Source organism: Ixodes scapularis, unplaced genomic scaffold (genome assembly GCF_016920785.2).
Source record: "Ixodes scapularis isolate PalLabHiFi unplaced genomic scaffold, ASM1692078v2 PGA_scaffold12__126_contigs__length_90152505, whole genome shotgun sequence".
NCBI classification, from domain to species: Eukaryota; Metazoa; Arthropoda; class Arachnida; order Ixodida; family Ixodidae; genus Ixodes; species Ixodes scapularis.
Window position 1 is genome coordinate 43,944,131 of NW_024609838.1, and position 24,473 is coordinate 43,968,603.

Consider the following 24,473-nt stretch of genomic DNA (forward strand, 5'->3'; position numbering starts at 1 on the left):
GGTTAGGAGCAACGTTACCGAGAAGCTAGAGGCACCTGATAATGTGATGCCAACGAGCATGAGCCGTGAGATCCACCGCATAGGATTGACGGCAATCTTGGACAGAAGGAAGTGAATACCGGCTGCACAGCCGTCACTCGCTTCCGGCTTGTTGGTCTAGGATTCGGAGAGACATCGCCGGCGCGGTACATTCGGCATTAATAAGATTATGAATAGGGGGGGGGGGGGGGGGGGGGCGTGCTAGAATCGAGCAAACACAGTATAACTTTCAGACAAGATGACGGCAAACTCTCGAACCTTAGGCATAGTGTCGTGACTGCCAGCACTACATTTGGATGGGCACCAAGCATTCAGTAATGCGTGGTCTACTTTTGCAGTGAAAAAACCGCTTTAAACGTTTTTCACAGACAACTGGTACTGTGCCACATTTAGATAGGCTCACTATCTTATGCAAGTTGCAAAATGCTCTTGTGTGATGCAACAGCCTAATTACGACTTGTTGTATTCGTTAGTATATACTCAAAATTCATCTGAAAATGAAACTTTACAGTCACTTTTGGTGCTTCATAAAGAGGCTTAAAAGTCACTTAGCAGGACATCAAGCTGCCACATTAAGGCTTAAAAAGGGTTCCTCTCAAGTCCTTCTAAGTTCCATTCGCCTTCATAATTTGTATCTGATACATGAAGAGCATGGTGCAGGATAGAGGCAAGATTGTTATGCAAGTGTTGCATTTATGCAGCCACCAAATGCTAAGAAGTAATTTTTTAAATTTGTTTAATTATTTTCATTCTTGTGACCCTTGCTAGCATTCTGAGCATTTGTAGCAGTCATATACTTGTGCTAAACCTGCATATACTTCTGTCGCGACTGATTATAACAAAGACTGTTATAACGAAATAGCGGCTATAGTGAAGCAGTCATGATTTCCCATTCCTGTTTGCGCTTTTTAAATATTTTTGTGTCTGTTTTAGCGAAGGAAATTGAGGGGCTCCCGCTGATATAGCAAATGTAAATTTCATGATAGTATGAAAAAATAATTAAATTCTGAAAGTTTATCGAGTCGCAGACCGCTGCACTCCGCTGCCATGGCCAAGCAACCACCCAGAACGAGCTGCAGATGTGCTGCAAAGGCTGCCTGCGGTAGCCTCTGCATCGTCTACGTTGTCGTCTGCTCTCTGCTCCTTATCTGGGAAGCAGCTTTTCCGTATCGCACGCGGAGAAGTTGTCGTGGCGTGCCACTGACGTACCGACTGAGTCAAGGGAAAGAACCGTAGATTTGAGCGAGGGGGCAACTCCAATTTAATGGCAGCCACTTCTTAAGCAGATAGGCTCAAGTGTGCCTGCATTTGGTTGTCTCGTGCCCAGCGTGGCAAGGAAGCCAGGCAGAGAGGCGGACACGTTTGCAAACAGTGAACGCTTTTGACTCCTTGAAGGCTGCAGCTTGTTTTGCAAACGCGGCCTACAAGCCACGTGAACCTGATCGAGCAGTTGCTCCCTTTCTTAAATGTAGGCTTTTTATACCAACGAAACACAAACTTGAGCGCAAACTCGGTGCCGTGTGCACTTTGTTTGTTTCGTGTTCCGTGGCGGCGTGCTAGTCAGTGTGATCGCTTTCTGCATGAAAGTCTAGCTTTGCTCAAGCACTGATTTGGCAACTCATCGCAAATCAATGATAGCAAGTCCTGACACCGCCGGCACCTCAACAAGAAAGACGAAGGCAATCTCCTTGAAACAAAAGCGTGCCGCCACCCTCGACAAAGTGAATATTTACATAAAGAATGCTAGCCACCGCCAGCGTCCTCCGCGGCGGCTGCCGCAGCTGTCGATAGGGCTCTGGATCCAGTCCGTTCGTAGCTCACAGGATTTTCTTTCTATCAGAGCTTCTCGCGGTCAGCGAGAAGCGGCTCCGATTTAGCAGAGATTTCGTGCAGGGAAGCCTCAACCGCTTTTTGCAGGCACGATAAACATGTGCCCGTGACAGTCCGGGTTTTTTTTTTGTTTTTTTTTGTTTTTGTTTTTATGGATTACAGATATAACGAAGAAGCGGATATAGCAAAGTGATTTCAGATTCCCGTTGACTTCGTTATAACCGGTCTCGACAGTATTGGGTTGGGGGGTTCACATGGAACTCAAATATTTACCTTGTTTTTGTCTAAATATGGACCAGCTATTGTAAGGACCACCTCAGAGATGACTATCTTTTGGTGGAAAGTGTAGAAAAGCATCCCTACTTTAAGACAGACATCTGATTACTAGTGAGGGTGTAGTGCAGTCATTCATATCCAGCATTCCAACTGCTGAATTGGTCACACAGTGACACCTATTACAAGTACGTAGTCGTATGGTGGCAATTAGCAAAGCTCATTACCAGGCCAACATTGGCCATGCCAAGCTGACAGGTCACTTCACAAACATCCCAGGGTTCATCTCGCACTTCGGTCGCTAATTTCCGGGCGCTCGCCACAGCGTCCCAAACTCGACGCAGCGATTCGCATCTGGACCGAACAATGCGACAAGAATATGTTCCAAATTCAGTTGTGCTATTCTTATGTGCAGCTGTTAACAATCATATTTGACATAATTTCGAACACACTGCACATAGTTGTCTATTGTGGTACGGGTACCCCTTTATTTTCTGGTTCCACAGACTTTTGAGTGACTATGGGTCGGTGTACTGCTGTAAATAGTCACTGATCGATTCATTTTTTCTTTTGTTTCTTGCCAGAATCGAGACCATCCTCGGCGCTACGATCTCATTGGCCTGAAGCAGACCAAAAGAAGGCAAACGAAATCCTGGACATGGTCTTTGGACCCTCGCGCTCCCGAAGCGGGTCGACCAGTTCCATTTCGTCACAGTCGACCACGTCTTCCCACGTTTTGTCCGACGTGAGTTTTTCCTCCGGTTCCAACACCGACTCTTTCTCTTTGATTTACAGCTGTTTGACTTTTTGCCCTATTTTGCCAGATTGACTGAATTGCTCCAGCAACCTAATGCCATCATAATAATCAATGCTGAACAATAATTTTATTAGCGTGGCTCATTTTTCATTCTTGCTTTCCTTTCACTGACCTTGCAGCTGATCAAAGACAGTATTTTTGCTTGCTTTTGCTACAGTATCATCTGCTATGCTTTGAAAAGGAATGAACTAATAAAATACAGGTTGATGATATACTGTCATTTACAGACGGTGACATTAGCTGTGATCATACTCTAAAACTAAAATTTCCAAACATACGCAAAATACAATTAGTGCAATTTCTAATCTGTATTACACCAAATTTATGTTTCGTTTGCGCAACTCTTTAGTGACTCGCCAATTATCATAGTATAGTCACGCTTGATTTTTGTTATTTATTACGGAAACAAACATATTGAATTTGGCACTGCTATTCTGTTGGTTATGGTGCATAGTAGCTCTGAAACATGGATATTAGGGGAAATCTTTAAAAATAGCTGACTTAGCTATCTATTTAAGTTCAATCATTGATCCCTATGACAATTTGCTAGATTGCGCATTCTCGCTTGGTTGCTGCAGCGCTGGGGCTGCCACCCGAAGTTCTGAATCGTTCATCTTAAGTGTGCATAAAATCAGCCAAGCGAAGCGTTGCAGAGTCTAGGCAGCTGCTTGCCGAAAGACACGTTTTCTGCCCGACGACCGTCATTTGCCAAAGAAGTTTTTTGAAACCTCGTGTACACAGTCTTAGCTGTCTTTGTTGAGAACCCATTTAAATATTTACAAAAGCTAGCACCGCGAGAAAATGGCACAACTTGTAGACCGCAATGCTTGTGGTCTCGGACGACGTGGTCAAAGCCAAAGTGCTGCGTATCTGTGCCTTCACGCGCTTGCATACCGACCAACAATCTATGCCATGTGGATGTGTTAAACCTTCGGGAAAGTTTTGAAGGTGTGTCGCGCATAGATGTCTGATTTATACATATCGGTCGTGGAGTTCTGGATCACCCAGCTCCTTCGGCAAGTTACTATCACTAATCAATAGTTGCTATACAAATAAAAAAGAGAAAAAGTGTAGAGCCCTTCCAGTTCACGTGAAGATGGAGGACTAGCGAAGCTGTTATCTTTACGACGTCTAGGACGATGCCTAGGACGACCTCAAGGACAACATCTAGGACGACCTCGAGGACGACTTTTAGGACGATGTCTAAGATGTCCTCAAGGACGACTTTTAGGACGACGCCTAGAGAAATTCAGCCTTTACACTCCGGCGAAAACCAGAGTAGAAAGGCTGGAAAGGTTGCTGCCATCCATGAGCGTTAGCGGTAGCCGTCTGGAGTTTTGTGTCAACATTTCTTTGTCCGCGGACGCGATACTGAGTAAACTAGCCCTTTACAGCTCCACTGTAAAAGATCAGTGGTTGTTGAAAGCTTTTTCTGAAATAGTGAAATGATGCATAGATTATGCAGAGCCACCATTAGTTGGTCTTATCACGTCCGGCACGAAGCCCATAATTGGTTCCGAGTTTGTGCCAAGCACTGACGCAGCACTCGTGTGGAATGCGTTTTGATCCGAGTGCACTCCAAATGCTGACGAAGCGCTTGTCTCCAATGCGTGCTCATAGTGCACAACCAACTAGTGGTCATGCACTATGAGTAACTAGGATGTATGCTTCATTTAAAAATTTCAAGAATGATCTATTATGTATCATATGGATGGCTATGTTGGAAATCTCCTCAAATGGATGCATCACATGGCAACACAGAAAGAGCAACGCAATGGGACAGTGCTGGATGGGAGGTAGGTTTGCGAATGCCATGTTATGAAACGGTGAGGCCGAAAAAGCTTTGGAATACGGCCCATATGGTCATGTGCCATCTGTTTACCAATCACAATGTATAGGCAGGCCGCGTCCAAACTTGCTGCCAAGTTTTACAAACGGGGCTTGATTATGTCGATCGACCACTGATCAGTGGTGATGACGACGTGTTGTGGGTAGTCTGTCTATTTTATGCAAAGGCAAAGAGACACAGCACTTCAGCGTGCCAAGGCACATCCTTTGATCACGCCACCCGAGACAGTGAGACTTGCGTTCAACAAGCTGTGCCTTTTCCCTGCGGCGCTGCGCTTTTGTAAACATTTCCACGGGTCCTCAAAGACAGCTACGACCGTTTACGCAAGGTTTTAAAAAGCTTCTTCAGCAAACAACGGCGAACGAGCAGAAAACTTGTCTTTCAGCACGCAGCCACCCAGCCTCTGCAATGCTTTGCCCAGCTGATTTTATGCATGCCTAAGATAGCCTATTTTGGAACTTCCGGTGGCCGCGCTCGCTGAGCAAGGAAGCGCGATCCAGTGAGTTGTTATGAAGATTGGTGAGTTCAATCTCCAACACCTGCCTGTCCCGATCTGCATGAGCATCGTACTAGTGTGTGGTTGTGTGTCACTACTGCGTGATGCATGTTAAGAAAACTAGACTAGGAGTGGTACTGCATTGGCTGAGACACCAGGTGCCTCTGAGGCTGGCTAACTTTTGGCTGTCTAAGCATACACACAACAGAATTATTATTCGTTGAACAGCATTGGACCTTGACAAAGACAGTGCTAGATCTAAGGTGAAGAAGACGAAAAATATTGCAAAAACATAAAGGAAGATGAAGAAGAAGCACAAGAAAGCGAGCCGCCTGTCCCCTAAGGAAAAATAACAACCGAAAAATTCCGTTTCCACACCTAGAAGAGTGCGTCAACTTCACTCATCCACTAACCTAGTAATGGCATTTGCACTCGCGATCGTAGCGTCGGGATTATCGGTCGTGGCGCTAGTCTGGGCTCTGTGTCGGTGTCGGTTTTGTTTCCCGACGAGCGCCGACCTCCGTCCACGGCGTGACTTGCAGCTCAGAAACGGCTTCCCGCCGACCAAGCATCCACCCGGGCTGGCCACTAGTCCTACCGGTCCTAACTCGCTAGGCGTTAACCGGGCGGCGCTAACCAACGTTCGGGAACTGATGGCCACGAGTCTGAAGCGCATCAGGCAGCTCGAAGACGAGGTCAAGGCCATACCACTGTTGCAGGTACGGGCGATCACTGCCTCCCTATGGTGCCTGGAGCGCGTCTCCGACTTTGACCGCGTCCCCGTTTGTGGTTCCTCGATTTCCGCTCGATGACGTCGCACTCGTGTCGTGCCGTTGCACGCTGCGATCCCGGTGGCACCGTGGCGGCAGAGGTGGATGCGGCTGATTGCCGTTCTGCCATAGGTTGCTCTCTGACTTGTCTTTTCACGAAAGCTCAGAAAGCCAGGAGTTGGGACGCTGCGACGACGGCGACACTCAGGTTCGCTCGTCTTTTTTTGGCAGAACTTCCGTGACCAACCACCGAGATTGCGACGTTCAACGGCACGACACACCGTCTTCCGATGCATTCTTTGCTGCCGCTTTGGGACCACTTTCGATGCATGGGCGGTAATATGGGGCTCGAAACACTCCAGTCGGAGATTAGTTCCGGGCACCATAGTCTCTCGTGTCTATGTAGTGTGCCCCGGTAATTTTGTACATGAATCGCCTAACTGCCTCTAATGCTTTCTTAACTCGTTGCATGGCCATGGACTAATATAGGGGCTGTTCGCCGGCGGCCATGGGCGAGTTTGTGGTGAAAGCGTGCCGACGGGGTGCTCCTATGGCGCCTCGGAACGGGCATTTCACAACATTTACGTAGCCGTTCTTAGCAGACGATAAGTGTGAGCTTGATTTGAGCTTGACTTGTCAACAATGTGCTCAAATATGGTGCCCATTGAACGCCCCCTATACACGGTCGCAAGCAGGGCATCTGGCAGGTGCCATTTCTCTGCTGTTGCTAGAAAACACGTGTAAGTGCATGCCTGTCAGAGGTGCCCTTATGCGCATGGTGCACGTGTTGCATGCATGGGGCACCAGCTAGAATGTAGTGTTTGCAGTTCTCTATAGGGTAACTTGTGCTTAGTGTTCTCTCACTGTCTTAGCGGTAGTTGTTGCTGGTCAGAGCATGCGCACAGTGAACTTCGTCAATGATTCTGATATGTGCATTTCAAGTTACAAAGACTTTTCTTTAGCGGACGAGCTCTTTCGAAGCATGTGCCAACCAGCAGCGGGCTCAACTATGGCTGCAAGAGAATGTTTTGCCTCTGTTACATTGAGGCTACTTTTGCATTGGAGAGTAAGGATTGCTTAGTAGTGGATATTCTTAGGCATCATTCAGTTTTGCTACTTTTGTTTTGCTTGTGGGTGTGTGATGTCCCCAACGTTAATTTTCTGCCATCAAACTTATTGGCATGTATTGGTGGTCGGCTGGTCTCGATGGACAGCAGTGTTTTTGCTTCATGTGCCCCAGATGCGTACAATAATTTTGTGGGAATAGAATATATAAATTTATTAATTGTTACCTTATGCCAGTGGGCTCAACTTCATATTGTAGTATATTGTATTATAGTATGCAGGGATGGGCAAAATACATGCAAATATGTATTGAAATACAAATACAAAATACTTTGTCAAAAATGTATTTAATTACAAATATAATTACATTTCCAAAGAAGCATTTAAGCACAAGATACAAATACAACCAAATGTATTTGGTTTCCTCCAAATGCTTTTCCAAATACATTCCTCAAAATTTCCGTCAGCGACTTCAAGGCACCTGCAACGGGTTTCTGGGTATCTCATTATAATTTTGAGTCGCACACTCGGGAGTTAGTGTGCGAGGCTCTAGTAACGTAATAGAAATATAATCACAAACAAATTTAATCAGCTTGGACGCAGTAGGTGAAAAAAGTACAGAGCTTCAAGCAGCTCTTTTTGTCGATTACATTTTGGTATAGACCAACAAAGAACCGAGACGACCAAGACGCGCAGCACTAGCTAGAGAATTTTTTATTGTTGTGACTCGCACCAGTTACGAAAATCTGGACAACCCACGCATTTAGAATGTTCCAGGCAAAAATATGGATGGAAATCAGGCTGGAAAGCATCACAAGTTGTCACAGGCACTTATTTAGCCAGTCTGCCTGTGAACGTCGATTTCGTCACTATTCTTGCCCTGGACTAGCACCGTAATCAAAAAGTCACTAAACGCTTGTGCTTGATTGAGAGACACTGCATTTGGTGCAGAACGTAGTTTTCTTCCTGCTCTGGACAGTGACAATAAATTTGAGGGATGTATTTTCGCCCACAAAATTGTATTTAATTACAATTGTACTTGAAATACCCACGTTTTAGTATTTAAATACACACGTCAAATATATTACCCAATTTGTAATTAAATACAAATACAAAATACACAAAGTGTTTGAAATACATACTTTAAATACTTGTATTTGAAATACTGCCCATCCCTGATAGTATGTATTGTATATTGTAATACAATATATTGTAGTATGTTATTTTAAGTAGACCAAGCTTATCTATATACAAAGCAGCCACTCCACGTACCGTATTTTCGCGCATATTACCCGCCTTTGCATATAACTAGCACCCCCAACTTACTACTCCCAGAAAAAAGACAAAAAGTACCTCGCTTATTGCCCGCACTAATTGTGCAAATCAATATTAAGATCTTGCAGCAACCCTATCTTTATTTTAATACACTCATCGCTGCAGTTGCTGCAGCTATCTGAGGTGCCTTCGCTGCTGCGAGTAGTGTTGTGATCCATGCCGTCAAGGCAAGGCTGATGCAGCAATTTTTGAAGATGTTCCGCAGCATCTCGTTGGGAGAGGTCGCAATCACGCTGAACCTGCGTTGATACGACATGATTGCAACCTCTTTTCTCCTTGACAAACTTTGCGAGTACTTTTTCAAGCTCGGGGTACGCACCAGTCTTCAGAGCGCGGAATGATCGTCGGTCATGGCTTGCAGTTTGCAGGCTCTCCTTCTTCCATTCTTGCATGCATGATTTGTCAACGTCGTAGCAGCCGTAGTTCCGGCCTGCTGCTCGGTTTCCAATCTTTTCGGCAACGGATCTGAAACTGCAAAAAACGTTGCTGTCGAAGGCAGCACACATTTGACAGCAATGATGCTTTGTGTGTTGCCGTCAAATCAACGACGGCTCGGTTTGGCCATTGAGCCTGGAAAAACAATGCAAAGTTGGCAACCTGAAAGAAAAAAAGAAGAAAATGAGGAGATGGTGGGGAAAAGGAAAATCCCTAGAAGAGACCTTAGAAGAGGGACTATGAGGAATCTATCCCCACAACTTTGCATGCATTGCCATGAAGCCCCACTGCCCGCCAAATTCGCGTATAACTGGATCCCTACTTTGACTTTGATTTTATATAAATTTTGATGTGGATTATATGCAAGAAAATAGTGTAGTTATGGGTGCCACAACATTGGCATCATATCATTCTCATTTCAGGTGAAGCTTTCCGTTCTCAAAGAAGAGAAGCGACTGCTTATGCTCCAGCTGAAGGCAAAATCAACCCACCTGTCCCAGCGCTCGGTTGCTGTAGGCGACGATCGCGTGGAAACTCCTGTCTTAAAAGAAGACAGTGAAGACGATTTTGAGTCGAGGCTCCGGGCACTAGACGGACGGGGCATCGTAACGCCTCGAATCACATCAGACGAAAAGGGACGCATGAGCCCGCTATCCTTTGCCCTTTCTTTAGACGCTGCCCTGAACGGAACCTTTAAGGACACTCCGCCCGTACGTCCGAGCCGAAGTTTGGACCGGAGCAAGCCCCTCGTGCGGATCCAGAAGACAGTAGGCGTCGGATGCTCCGTCGAGACGCGGACCGTCGGAGTCGGCGAGGACTCCGCGGCCCCGTCGCAGGCCGAGTATCGAGGTCAATACGAACGATCGCCCCTACTCGACGCTGAACGCGAGAGGCGACCTCCGCGAGCGCTGCCGTGCACCAAGTGCGCGGAGCGCAACCAGAAGCAGTACGAGTCTAAGCAGACGGCAACGGACACAGAAGTGCGTCGGGACGTGCGCAAGAAGTTGGAGCAACTGACGTTCGACGTCTGCGAGCCGACATCAGTCCGGCCCGAGCTGCGGCCCTGCTCGCGATGCGAGGAAAGGTTGCAGGTAGTGACATCGGACTCTGCCGTAAACACCGAAGTGGTTAGAACATCGAGCGTCGGCGTGACAGCGCAGGCGAGGTCCCCTGTCCCAACGCCACCAGTTTCGCCCGCCCCAACTCCGAGGCCGCGCTCACGAAGCCAGGGCGCCCAGACGACACGAGTCACGAAAGGAAATGTTGGTGTCCAGATCTCCCCGAGTCCCGTGCGGAAACGGGACGTCATGCTCCAGGCGGACTCGGTGGACCGGCGCCACGTGGGGCTTCAGGTGCGATGTGAAGACGTGAAGGCTCACGTCGTTTCAACCGGGACGGGCGTGCTCGACGTGCGGGACGCCACGTGCGACCGCTGCCGGAGCGTGCGGCGCCGCTCGATCGGTGTCGGCATCCACGTGACGCAGCGGGACGTCGGCGTGACGTCTGTTGTGAATGAGGAGAAGACATCGCGGGGTTCCGGAGATTGTGCCGTCTCCGACGTCCTCTGCGAGAAGTGTGAACTGCGGCAGACGGAGACGATTGGCGTTGGCGACTGGAACGTGAACGAGACGATCGTCTGCGACGTGTGTCGTGGCGAGTCTGCGGGTGGAGACAAGTCGGAGGCGAAGCCGGAGGAGAGGCGGACCATTGGAACGACGATGACGACGTCCATGGAAGAGGCACGGACGGATAATGCGGGGGTTCGGCTATGCGACAAGTGCAGCTCGCAGATCACGAACGTGGCTAAGGACTTCATTGACAAGAACGTGCTGGACCCGGCCCTTCCGACGCTGACGTCGCGGATCCCGAAGCTGGCGTCGAGATCCCCTCGGAAGGTGATGGCACGGCCGACGTCCATGCCGCTGGGCTTTGACAATCGACGTGCCCTCATGGGGAGTCCCGAGGACAAGAGGCCGGAAGTGCCGTTGCAGCCCCGTGCGGAGCAGTCAAGAATGACAGAGCGAGCAGAGAAGTGAGTTTGCATTACATTTTAGTAGTCTTTTCCCGTCAGACGCTGCAGAGGAGGCTGGGCATGCCTCCACTCGACTGAGCAACGTCTGTGAAGTGAATATTAAGAAATTAAAGCTCGACCTGCAAAATATCTTTTTAACTTTTCTGAAAATCCTCCTCGCCACCTTTTGCATTTTCTCCTTTTTCACTCTTAAATTGATGGGGGGGGGGGGGGGGGGGGGGGGGGTTTTGTTGCTGCATCTTGGAGCCAGATAAGCCAGGTGCTTATCCTGGCTCATCCAACATTAAGATGCAGCAACAAAAGGAGTCCCCCCCCCCCCCCCCCTGCCATCAAATTAAGAGTGGGAGAGGTGGAAATGGGAGGGGTGGCAAGGAGGATTTTCGGCAAAGTTAAAAAAATATTTTGCAGGTCGGGCTCTAAAGGGATACTACAATGAAAATTCGGCGCTCATTTTTTGGTCTATATGTGTTCAAAGAAGCAGCATCACATCGAACATACCAATATTTTGTTAAAAAGTCACCAAAAGGAATTTTAAAACGAATTAAACGATTAGCAAAGAGCACCTGGTGGATGTCGCTAACGCCTCGCTTATAGTAATGCCCGTCTAGGAACCTTGACAGCTAGTGACGGAGGTTGTCTCGCCCCCGGCCAGTACGAGGGAAGAGGGGAAGGAGGAACTGCCCTTGTCCCGAGAATCCCTTTTGTGTGTCGCAGAAGTCGCTATTGTCCCCCTACAAGATTTCAGAAGATTAACCCGTCACTCAAAATTCTGACAAAAGCAGCCGCTTCGGTGGCTGGAAGGACTAGGCCATCCTCTCGATGTCAGCCTCGCCATAGCTTTGCTCGTCCTGAGACGACCTACGTCACGATTGCGTTGGATGTCACGTGGTCTCCGCTGGGCCTTCTCCGAGCGCTTGCCAGAGTGGGCCATTTATAACGAAAAATACAGCCACCAGGCTCAAAATACAAATGTGCGATTGTCATTTACGGATATTGTGGATCATATTCAACCTACTTTTGAACACGACGAGAATATTTCAAGTTTCGTTGAAGTATCCCTTTAAAGGGACACTGTCAGGGCATTTATGCTGACCGGGGTTTTTATTCGTACATGACACATGACATGAGAGCCCAACTACCCAGAACACAATTTGTGGCTTGAAGTTTGTGTTCTTTCCGCCTGAAAAGAGCCTCAAAACCGCTGCCGTTTTCTTTAGACACAACCACCAAATATAATCGAAGTCGTAGGTCATCAAAGGCATACACTCAATAATAAAAATAGAAAAAGAAATATGACACCCATTTTTTGGGACTTTGAAAAAACTGTAAATGCATTAATTGAAAGAAAAAAAAGTTGCACAGTTACGTGATTTTTGGCGACGCTTTCTCCTCTATTATTTCCTCTTCTTCCCCAGTCCAGTTTCGGTTTCGAGCAGTTGCATTTTTTTTACTTTTTTGAAAATATATGTGACGCTGTAGCAAAATATTAATTGGGTGGTCTTCTAACATCATTATTAAATGCCTGGCAAAACATTTGAAAAACATTTTGGGGTGTGTCAGTGTTCCTTTAAGCTCCGGTAAATGCTGAACTTTTTAGAATTGGAAAGATAACCTAAGTAAGCATTGATAAGCGTCAAAGTTCCAGTCAAACGTAGTCACCAATAACACCCTTTAAAATTCACTAAAAATAAACTTCTTTAAAAAAATTAATGGTTCAAGTCCAGGGGAGCTAATGTAAATTAAACAGGATGGTTAAAACCAGAGACTGTGGTCTTTTTTCGACCACACTTTCTGGTTTCAACCATAACTTTTTTTTTCAAACCCAGTATTCAAAAAAAGAAAGAGTAATGACCTTTATGGGGATGTTTTCACAACTAAGTAATTACTTGACACCCTTACATATCTTTCAAGACCTCACTGAGTGTTGTATTTTGTAGATTAATCTCTAAGCTGGCGCTGCAGGCGTGTCATATGATCAAGCGTTTTTTCCAAGAACCTTTTTTTTTGGGGTTCATTCTTAGTTGTATTCGTTCAAGACTAACGAAACAAAATCCTACTGTTTAAGGGCCCCTGAGAAGAAAAGAATGTATTTTTTAAACAGTCTGGTTGGGACACGCATGTCAAAAAATTAATTTTACGCGAAAGAAATAATTTTTTAAGCAATATTGAAGGTGCGAGATTTATTTTAAATTCTGCGCGCAAAGTTTGTGACGTCACGGAAGGGTCATGCACTCTTTTCCGCCTTAACGAGATGGCCAAGCTGATCCGCCTCTCCTCCACGTGCCCGAGATGGTGAGAGAGAAAACAAGTAGAAAGGAAAGGACTACCAACGAAATTGCGTCTCGTGCCGTCAATATTGCTCTAAAAAATTATTCTTTTTACGTAAAATTAATTTTTGCTAACACATGTCCCAACATAACTGTTTAAAAATTAAAAGAAAAATTATTTTAGGGGTTCTTTCATTTTTGTTATACATTTATTTATTTTTATTTATTTTCCGATACCTACAGTGCCAGGGGCATTATAGCAGGGGGAGTAAAAAAAAAAAAAAGAAAAACAACAGCGTTGCAGTAAAAAGTATTAGGCAAATGGAAAGAGAACAATGACTACATGCAAATATGTGCATAGCCAAAAAAAGACACACACACACACACACACGTACACGCAAAAAAACACTATAAGATGATGAGGCAATCAATGCAGAGTTGCAAGCGAGCTGGACAAGAATGACAAAAATAATCCCTGGACAAGGGGAACAAGGAGGATGAAGGACAAACACAAATCTCCAAACATAGCTAGGTGACTGGTACGCAACCGAAAAAATCCACCGGGTCCTGGTATCGAACCAGGGACCTCTCCATTTCCAGTGGAGTGCTCTGCCAACTGAGCTAACCAGGAGTTATACACCAGTAGAGCAAGCAGGTTTCATCAGCTGCTGCCAGTCTAACACCAACAACGGTGAACAGCCTGCATTTTAAGGTCTTGATGGTAATGCAATTCATGCAAGTTGCAAGCGAGCTGGACAAGCATGACAAAAAATAATCCTTAGCCCCTTTGTTCCCCTTCTCCAGGGATTATTTTCATCGCTGTGAGATCACAAAAAGGATCTAGGAAGTAGGGATCATTTTTGAAAAAAATAGATCATTGTTTGTAGTGTTTACAATTTCGAAGGGTAAAGAGTTCCAATCACTTAATGTTTTAACAAAAAATAAGTTCTTAAAGAAGTAGTTAAACAAGTATTTTTTTACTTTAAATGGATGATCACACCTAGGGTATAGGTGGGAGGAGAAAGGTAGAAGGAGGCATTTATGCCAGTTTGGCCAGAATATATGTTATGAAAAAATTGTAGGTGCAAGATTTTTCTTCTAGTTTCCATGTTTTCCAAGTACTCCAGTTTTCTTTGGTGTTTCACTAATTTTAAAAGGTGAGATTAAGGTCGCAAGTCAGAGGTAAAGCTTGAATATCGTTGCCTTGAGGCGTCCTATTTTCCATTTTGTCCGGGATCGAGCGAGCAATGAACACTTTTAAGTAAGGGGAACTTTCAGGGATGGAGTGCAGTTCGGCATGGCATCGACCCGAAGCCAGGAACTTACCTGAGCCAAGTCAAAAAGATAAATTTTAATAATTTTAAAAAGTTCACAATTCAACTGAGACTTTCACAGCAGTTGTTAGGTTGTGTTCCTTCAACTGCTTTTGGCATGCTTATATAACCATTGTTCTCCAGATGTGCGTTCCATGTAGGAATCAGGTTTACGCTTTCGAGATGCACAAATTAGAACTCATCCTTTCATCTTTCTTTTTTTTTTTTTCCATCTTGGGAACAAAGGCATGAACCAAGCAGGGAGGTCAAGGCTGCCTGCAAGGTTCTCAATGACTACCTCATGAAGCCAGAAAGAGGGGACCCCAACAAGCTGGTATGTGATACATTTTGGGAAGTACTGACAGTATATGATAGCAGCGAGTAATTTTAGGTAACTTTAACTTTGGGTACATCTAGCTAGCAGATTCCTATGCTTTACTTAAAGCTGCCACTGTTTTGTTACTTTTGAGGAAGTCACACTGTTTACTTTCAAGAATTGAAGTTCCCGAAATCTGCCTCGCTAAATTTGTATCGAGGACTGTGAGAAATGTTCTCATTTTCGAATAGTAGTTTTGAATAATACGGCTATTTGATATTCGCTTCAAAATGAACTGCGATCTTTATATTTTTCTTAGCACTATTGATCACGGCGGCTTAGCTCCGTTAAGCATGCTTCTTATCGAGCACCGATGCACTGTGGAGAACCAACACTTGCAGAGCTCACTCCCGCTAGTGTTGCTTCTCCACAGTGCATCGGTGTGTGCCCACAATGTGTGCCCCAAATTGGCACTTCTCTTCCCACTAGCAGTTTTGATTATGGGCTTTTAATTCTGAAAGAACGAAGAGAAACTGTCAATCACTTGTTCGTGCTTTGTCACACTGTTTGCACTGTATTACCAAAGTACTCTGTAACTTGAAGTTACATTAATTCAGACTTGCGTTATTTGAATTTTTGGCTAATTGAAAGCACTACTAGTGCAATGCCGGTAGTTGTATGTATATTCATCTGTACAGAAAAAAATTGCATATAATTAGATTTTTTATTTTTTTCTTTCACAAGTTTTAGAGGTTTTGAGGGCTGCAAGCATTTGAGCCTCTGCAGTAATGTAATTATGGGTTAACAACATCCAGTGTTCTAACTTTTCACTGCCAGTCTGCATCACCAACAAAGAAAAAAAAAAAAAAAAAAACTAGTACTATACTTTTAACATCTCCTTTTCTAACTGTTGGCAGTGGACAATTTCTGCTTCTTTTTTTTCCTGTAAAGTTAAAAGGGTCATGAAACGATTTTTCTCCTTTTGCTAAATACTACTTAGAATCACTTCCTAACATTACTACCTGAATAAGCTTGCCTTAGTTTTTTTGTTTTTTTTTCTAAGCAAAGGCAGTGGGCAAAACATTTTGAGAAACATGAGCATTGTTCGTCCCCTCAACTCGGAGCCAGAACAAGTGGCCACGTGGCCTGGTGCCTATCCTATAGTGCTGACGTTAATCATAGCCACACGCTGCGGTTAGCAAAAAAGAAAATCTGTGCTGACCTCCAGGTGTTGTTAGAGCTCGGCTCTTCTCATCACCGCAATGGTTGGACACAAGCCGTTACCCGAGTGTCCGCCGAGGCATTGATCGTTACGAGCCGAAGTTGAGTGCTCACGCAGTTCTCGTGTCCACTTCATGAGCCGCGCTCGACTGTCGTCAGGCGGGTGGTTTCGATCCGACAATTATGTCATCGAGCTTTGCGAAGGCAATACTGAAACAAATACTCCCCTTTTGTCCTCGCAATTTCACCATAACCAAGAAGCTTCTGAATCAGTGACGGTCTCTGCGAGTATACTTGGGCCAGACTAGGACCAGTATGCCCCTGCAAAATCACGAACATTCCAACCCGATATTGTTTCATTACCCCCTTTAAGTTGCCTGCCTTGATTATTTTGTCTCTTTGTAGAAAACGGCGGTCTCCTTGATTCAGCAAGAGTGGTTCCGGATCGCAAGTCCCGCCGACTCCGATCCCAACGTGGTTGAGGACTACATGGACACCTTCGAGGAGTTCTCCCGTCATCTGCTTCATCGCATCGTCAACATGGCTGATGTCAATGTGAGCAGATTATTGCACTTTGGGACCTTGGTTCTAACATTCGGTATGATCATTTATTTATCATCTATCATACCTTGAGGGCCATTGCAGGCATTGCATAAAGGGTAAAGAGCCGCAAAACATACTTATTCAGAGCGAGCAATAAAAAGAAATCGGAAGTGGATATTCTGCCGGCAGCCAGCACAATAACCCGGGAAAAAAAGGTGCCGGCAGTTGTGCCCCATTGGGTCTCGTATGAAACGAATTGTGAACACGGCTATTTGAACGTATAGAGTAGCTCAGTGGTGAGGTGCTTGCCTCATACGCAGCTGGACCCTGGTTCGATCCACCAGGTCCTCTTTTTTCCTTTCCTTTTTTTTTTTTGTTGAAAGTTTGTTTTGTTTTGTAAAGGCATTTGGCAATATTTACGACTTATCTTTTTTTTAGGATTAACACTAAAAAAAAAAAAGAAAAAAAAAGTAAATAAATAAAATGAATGTTGTCGACAAAACTTCGCTATTCGCGACTCCAACTAACTATAGGTGGCGCCACTCATTTTCCAAGATGGCGGGTTTAGTGAGGGTCAGAGATGCGTGCCGCTGTTGAGCCTGTCTAGTGTGCTGGCTTCACTAAGCGACATAAATTATTTCTGGTAATACGAGGAAGCTAATGTTTTATCAGCGCAGGTCACCTCTTTAACCTGAAAACAAGAACTGTGTTTAGCGTATTAATTACGGAAGGATGCGCGTTTTAATTCTGAAGCGAAACCGAAACTCACCTCTATTTCGGAATTAATTTCTCGATAGAGGTCTTAATTACGGATTCTTTCATGACTCAAGAAGTGTCTCACATCGTAATTATTTACTCAGAAAAGTTGTTCGCGGAAACTTTATTTTGTGACATACTGTTCGATCCAGGCTGATATTCGTAGTTGTTGAAAAAATCAGTGCTGATATCTGTGCGTTCTCGCTGCCTTTTTCTCGCTCAGATAATTGTCACGGGAAATAATGACAATTATCCCAGCACAAGAATAACAGAATAATTCCAATCTTTACAATATGCCCACGAAACGCATAAACGAATAAACGCTGCTCTCACTGCAACAACCCAGGACGGAATCCGAGTCAGACAGCTGTAGTGTGTGTGTGTGTTTTTATAGCACCGCGTGACGCGTAGGACTTCATGTTACATCCAGCGTTTAACTCTGTGTATCTTGATAACTATGTCAGAGTTTTTCATATGCTAAAAATAAAACAGAATTATACCTTTCTGGAAAGACTATTATGGTGAAATAGAGTATTCTCGTGATCTTGGCGTTAATTAGAGGCATATATTGCCGTGATATTTAATAATAATATTAATATTAATATTCACATATTTGAATAAGTAATTCTTCAAGCCCTAATATAATTTGTTTCTTATGATCTAATTTTAAACGCGCGAAGAAACATGATAATGAAAACTGTGCTAATTATCATCACTGGTTCAAATTGTTGCATTTTAATTACAAATAAAATAAAAATAGTCTAAAATCAATGAAAACATTCTAGCTAATGTGAGAAATTCATGTAAAATTACATTAATTGTGGGTAAAGTCGCGACATTTGACAATCGGCGAAACGTCCAAAGTCGCCGCCAATATACTTCCAAACCAAATGGCCAAAAGTAAAAAAAAAAAGCTTTTTTTTTTTTAATTACTAGTTTTTCATAGCATTTATTTACTTTTGTATTTGCTCGCCGTCGTTTTGCCAATCTCAGCCTTTCCAGTTCGAAGGAACGCCTACCTGCTTGCACGTCTTCTCACTGCAGCACGTTTCGTTGGCGTTGGAAGCCGGTGAAACACTAGTGAGTTTTAATATTGCGTATACGAGCGAACTCAAGCCCTGTGTGTTTGCGTTAGCTTTGCGCGTTCCACACTGCGCGTGCGCGGAGCCCGAAATTGCGGTCTTGGATGGCGCATGGCGATGAGGCGCACGCACAACATGGGGCACGCAACTCTAACGCAAACGCACACCGCTTGCGTTTGCTTCTATGCGCAATACTAAAACTCTCCAGTAAGGTACAATCCCATACCGGCTGCAGCACTACGTTGGGACAGTGAAGAGTGTTGTTTGCATTCGGAAACAACATTTCGCGAGCCATGATGGCAAGCAGTTCCGCCATGGCCGCTGAGCAGGAGAATCGGGGACCCTCACTAGAGCGCTTCCCGTTTCCGCCGCGGGAGGGCGAGCGTCGAGCTGGAGACGCGAATAGACTCCCTTTTCGGGGGTGAATGAAGGACAGCGGGGCTTGGGCCGCCGGCCGGTGCTGGGCGGCCGGTGCTGCGCGGCCGGTGCTGCGCGGCCGGTGCTGCGCGGCGGGTGCTGCACGGCGGGTGCTGCACGGCGGGTGCTGGTAGGCCAATTGCGGCAGGTGCTGGTAGGCCAATTGGGTCAATATTTTTCTAATGAGCAGCCGCAGACTGTTGCTGCGAAGCAGCGTGACTGCAGGCAGGGGAATGTGTTAACGAGCTCCCCAGTGATACACGCGCCGTCCGAAACTGCCGGCACCTTTTCCCTGGGCTATTTTGCTGGCTACTGGCAAAATAGTTTCACCCAAAAAAAGTAGTCCTAGAACGCTGAAAAATGAAACATTGACCCTTGTTTTATACATAATAAATAAATCAAACACCCTCAGCTGCTTTTCTTTCTATACTAAAAGAAAAAGAAAAAAAACTCCAACCTTACTATTTTTTCCAATCACTAATGACAATAATAATAATAATGCTTTTTTTTCTTAGTGCCCTCAAACAGCTATGAAGTCTATTGTGTGGTGCACTGTCAGTTTGTGTCTACAGCAACACTATTTCAAATATACAAAAACATGTGAAAGGACACAAATACAAGTTCGAGGAAACTCCGAGTCAGATCAAATACTTTTTTGCAGGGCTGGTTTAAATTTAGCAAAATCAAGGAAACTATCCCATTCACAATTGCCTATGTTAATGAAAGCAGACTGCATACTACATTGTAACGGTGACAATCCACAAATTCTTTTGGGGTAAAATGTTAAGAAATAGCAACTAACTCTAGTGGGCATATAGTCTATACCCACAAGTAAGCTCTCAGTTTTAACAGTACCTTATGAAGAAAATGGATGTCTCTAATAGCCCTCCTCATTGACAGCCTTTCCAGCCTAAGTAATGATACCAATGAATCATAACAAAAAAACAGTTTCCGACCAATTAATGTAGTATTGGTCGTGAATAATTTGAATTAACTTCTGCACATTTTAATCAACTTGGGTTAAGGATGGTCAGTTCCAACTAGTTGGACCAAATTCAAGTCTTGAGCATATCAGGCTGCAGTACAGACACACCACAGATAATGGTGAAGTGAAAGAATAGGATAACGGAGTGATCATACCCAACTTTCTTGTCGCTGAACCAGTCATCTTAGAGATATGCACAGTAAATGAAAAAGTACTATCAATGTAGGTAGAAGCCAAGGTCTCTTACAAGAGATACACAGCCTATCGCATTGCCCTCAAGCAGATAATAGAACAAGAAAACGTCCCATTTTCTTGATAAATAAATCAATTTAGTTTTTCTGTATCTAACGACAAAGCATTTTTTGCACACCACTCCGAAATTGCACCAATATCAGTTTGCAATAAAGTACATTCAGCATAATCTTTAACATTTAAAAAAAGTTTGATCTTGTCAGCGAAAAGAAGGATATTCGAATGTTTGACGCGTGACACTACTGTAGAATACCGCGCATCTACCCATTCCACACTAAGCACCCATTTCGAAATTCTTAAGATCTGAGAAAATATGGACAGTACATTGATACGTAAAATTGATGACTGAACAAGTGCCCATCCCCCTCTTTTTTTTGCAATTATCTCTAAATCTTGAGGAGGCGCTTGCCCAGTATTTTACGGTATATCGTTTACAAACAAAATAAACAACAGAAGTCCCAGATTCGACCCTTGGGGTACATCAGAAGTCGATATAAAAGACTTGAAAGTGAGTTGCCAACACAAACAGTGTTACTGCATAAACTTAAGTAGCTCCTGAACCATTCACACAGCTTAGGGCACAGGTCATGATAACTGAGTTTGCAAAGGAGTAAAGAATGATCCCACAGTCTAAGGCCTTCGACATGTCAAAATATACTACATCAAGTTGGCCTCTGTTTATGACTATCATTTGTTTCTACGGGCTTCCCTTTAAAAAAAACGTGCTGAATGGACTAATTTTCTGACTGAAATAACCAAGATCTGGCTATGCGTAACCATTTCGAAAACTTTTCTGAAGCCACACATTAACAAAAGGGGGTAGTAGTTATTAATTAGTGACCGATCACCAGCTTTGAAAAGGGGTGCAACTATAGAAGATTTCCACAAACCAGGGAAGGCACGTTTCATGAGAGATAGGTTAAATATATATTTCAAAAGAGGAGCAAACACGCCTTAATAATAAAATTGGGTATTCCGTCCACCTCCGCAGAAAACTTGGGTTTTAAATTTCCAATAGCTTCGAGAACCTCTGTGACGTCGACAGTACAAACAGATAAGAAGTCTGTGCTTTTGTTAAAGTTGTCTGTTGTACCAGCAGTTCTTGAACTAGAATAGCAGCAACTAAAGTAATCATAAAAACTATTTACTACGTTTTTCCCCTCGTGCTCCTTTCACTAAACGGAGAGGACTGCCACCGGAGACTGACACTCGAGCGCGCTCTTCGTGCACCGAGAATTTTTCGGAGCGCGAGTCACTTCTTCGCACTCCGTGACGTCACGTAAACAAACAAGATGGCTGCGCTGCTCTTGCGACCATCGAGACAAAAAGGCGTAGGCGGACCGCTGCCCCTTTTCAGTTGATTAGTGCTCAATCCAGCAGGTAAAAACGATTTGATTTGAAAGCCAAGACAGCAATTAGCGTTCCGAAAAAGGTTTGTTCGTTCATCTCGCTTGAAAAAGAAATTAATCTATCAAACGATACCGTGTTGATAGCACTGCAACAGAAAAGTTGTCGAGATAGAGATATTAAGACCGCTCTGTCCTTTTTATAATACTTAGCGCAGCGAATAAAGACACTTCGATTTGAAAGCCGAAACATCAGCGAGCGTCGATGAAAAGGTTTGTTCGTGCGTCTTGCCTGAAAACAAATTGATCTATCGAACGAGCGTGCCGATAGCTCGGCGACAGAAAAGTGATGAAAAGACAGTCAGACGGCTGCCCTGCTTAGAATGCTTAGCCCGGCTGCAGCAGATGAAGAAACTTAGATTGGAAAGCCGAAACACCAGTTAGCGTTACGGGGAAGGCTTGTTCATGCATACCGCCTAAAAACGATGTGCTAACGAACGACGGTGTGCCGGTATCGGCGCAGCTTCCGTCTCGCTTCGAGACGGAACCGACAAAACCAGAAAATCTCCAACAAATTTAAGGGTTTTCCTCAAAAAAAAAAAAATTTGAGCGGGATCAAGAATATTGTTTTTAATTTAAATCGGAACAGCATGCATGGTCAATAAATAGTTCAACCAAGGTAACCTTCCACATATGTGCACGAAGCGAGTCTTCAAACCTTTCAGGAATATTAAAACGTTCGTAGAAACTTCCTAACGTTGCCGTCTCTTTTGCTTTAGACTCTGCCACTCCACCCGGGCCTAATTATTTATCTTCGAAATATTTTCGGCTTCTGCCACCCGTATCCATGGTCGGAAGGAGCTCGTGTGGGCCGTGGCCCGTCGTCAACCGTTGATAGTTTCTGGTCGTGTTCCAAACTTACTCGATCTAACTCTAGAGTAAAAGTGGTTATTGAAGACCTACCCGCGTCCAGCGTTTCTCTATTTTTGTTGTCACGTGACATAAAACGCCAGGGTAACTCGGATCTATTCGAGTAGGTTTGGAACGCAGTCTCGGTGTGTGGCGCTCCTGTACGATATGCGCCGTTTAGTTGCTGCGCTCGGAGTATGATACTCTGAGCGTCGGAGTAGGAGTAAAGGAGCGCTGACTTAACGCGCCCAATGAGCGCAAAAGTTGATCAGTTTTATATAGGCATCTTTTTCACTAGAACACGTTAAACACTGAATTTAACGTACCAGATGTTTAGTTCAGTTTTCTTAGACGTTCGATTATAGTGCAACTTTATACGAAGCAGGCGCTTTAGCTCTCTCGAAAACCAGCTAAGATACTTAGATTTATGTGCTTGTTGTTTTGGAATAAAATTCTTCATTGCATTAGAGACTACCACAGTCAACTTAGTAGTGGTCGAATCAGCGTTTTGCTGTGATAATATGTCAGACCAGTTGAAATGAGAAAGGCGATTGTGAAAACCGTAGTAGTCACCATTGCCATAACAAAACGAAGAGAACTGATGGTGAGCATGGGGCCTACATGACAGGCAAAACTGAACTACAAAGGGAGGATGAAATACGTCATCATGCACCGACTGTATGACAGCCGAAACAATGGACTCTATGGGAGCATTTGACAAGCATAAATCAAGGACATTGTCAGCTGTATTTTGGCAGGAGTTAAACTGGAGCAAACCCATAGAAATTTTAAAGAGAAAGTAGCCATGGCGCTTTCATAGAAGTAACACTATTTATATGTGATGCCGTTCCAGTCGACCAATCAAGACCAAGCAGATTACAATCACCATAGAATTGTACACTGTATTTAGAAAAATCAACAGTACTATTACAGAGGGTTTTAAAATGGTCAATAAACACAACATCATCAAAAAGTGGAGGGAAATAATAGTTCCCAATTAAGTAGTGGAACCCATCACTCATACAAATTTCTATCCCAGCACATTCAGCATAAGTTTCAAGATCCGCTCTGTGAAGTGATTGAACAGCACATTCAACAGCTATCAAAACCCCCTCTTCAAATTTTTGTCCGGTGTTCACCTAATCAGCACGTTTTGGTTTGTAACAGAAGAGAACATTGGCAACGGTGCACTCTTTTTGCAAATCAATTTCTCAAAGGGGAACACTACTGTGAAAGGCCTAGTAATTTTTAACTGCTTCATCAATTGGAATAAATTTGCAGGTTATGTTGGTAATCATATGGAAGAACCCCCTGCAAAATTTTAGCTGCCTAAACCAAACCTGGAGATACTACTGAGGAACCACAGGTCCCACCCTAGAGCAAAAAGTGTTTGCTTTGGAAGAGTACTGTTTTGAAACAGCACTATATTAGTTGCTTCTCTGGTGGAACATAAACTAGAATACCTGTTGCCGGTTATGATGGAGTGAAATGCAAAAAAGAATGGTTGTTTCTGTAAAAACTATTTTAATATATGCACACTTTTTGGGTGGTTGTACAAATAGCAGATAACTTTCACAATAAAGGAAAAAGAAAATTCAAAATCCTACCTCATGGTAATCAAGTCCAGAAATTTAACTTTCAGTATTAAATTACCAACTCCAAGTCTCCAGATAGTTTCTTACTCAAATAGTACCAGTTTTCTACATCTGCTGCTAAATTTTAAACTTGAAGAAATGCATTTGAAAGTTTGAAATTTCTTTTTTAGATGGTGCTGTCATGTCGAAAATAATTTATTCCAGAAAACATATAAAAGAAAATTGTAATATTGAGGTAGTGTCCCCCCCTAAAGCTTCCAAATTAAGAACTATCTAGCGCTCTGTAGTTCTTAACGTCTGATGAGTTTGGTGTCGCCCCGTTTTGGCCTGCAGGGAAACACGGCCATCCACTACGCCGTGTCGCACGGAAACTTCGATGTTGTCAGCATCCTCCTCGACTCGAAAGTCTGTGACGTCAGCAAGCAGAACAAGGTACACCTCAACTTTTGCTTCTGAATTACAGTACAAATGCCAAAGTTCCTTTGCAAATGATCATTGTGGCCACTGTCTTTAGCAACATATGTATGACC

At 44.2% G+C, this 24,473-nt stretch overlaps 1 protein-coding gene across 2 annotated transcripts in view; it reads left to right on the forward strand.

The window, feature by feature from the left end:
• Window positions 1-24,473, forward strand: part of LOC8040981 — a 110,967-nt gene that overhangs the window by 56,944 nt on the left and 29,550 nt on the right. The window contains exons 6-11 of one of the 2 annotated variants that reach the window (XM_029979190.3): window positions 2,727-2,887; window positions 5,847-6,023; window positions 9,332-10,941; window positions 14,768-14,855; window positions 16,464-16,613; window positions 24,277-24,375. In XM_029979190.3, the coding sequence (XP_029835050.2) occupies window positions 2,727-2,887; window positions 5,847-6,023; window positions 9,332-10,941; window positions 14,768-14,855; window positions 16,464-16,613; window positions 24,277-24,375 (2,285 nt within the window). The remainder of the gene's footprint in view (window positions 1-2,726; window positions 2,888-5,846; window positions 6,024-9,331; window positions 10,942-14,767; window positions 14,856-16,463; window positions 16,614-24,276; window positions 24,376-24,473) is intronic. The other variant, XM_029979308.4, reaches the window with a different exon arrangement.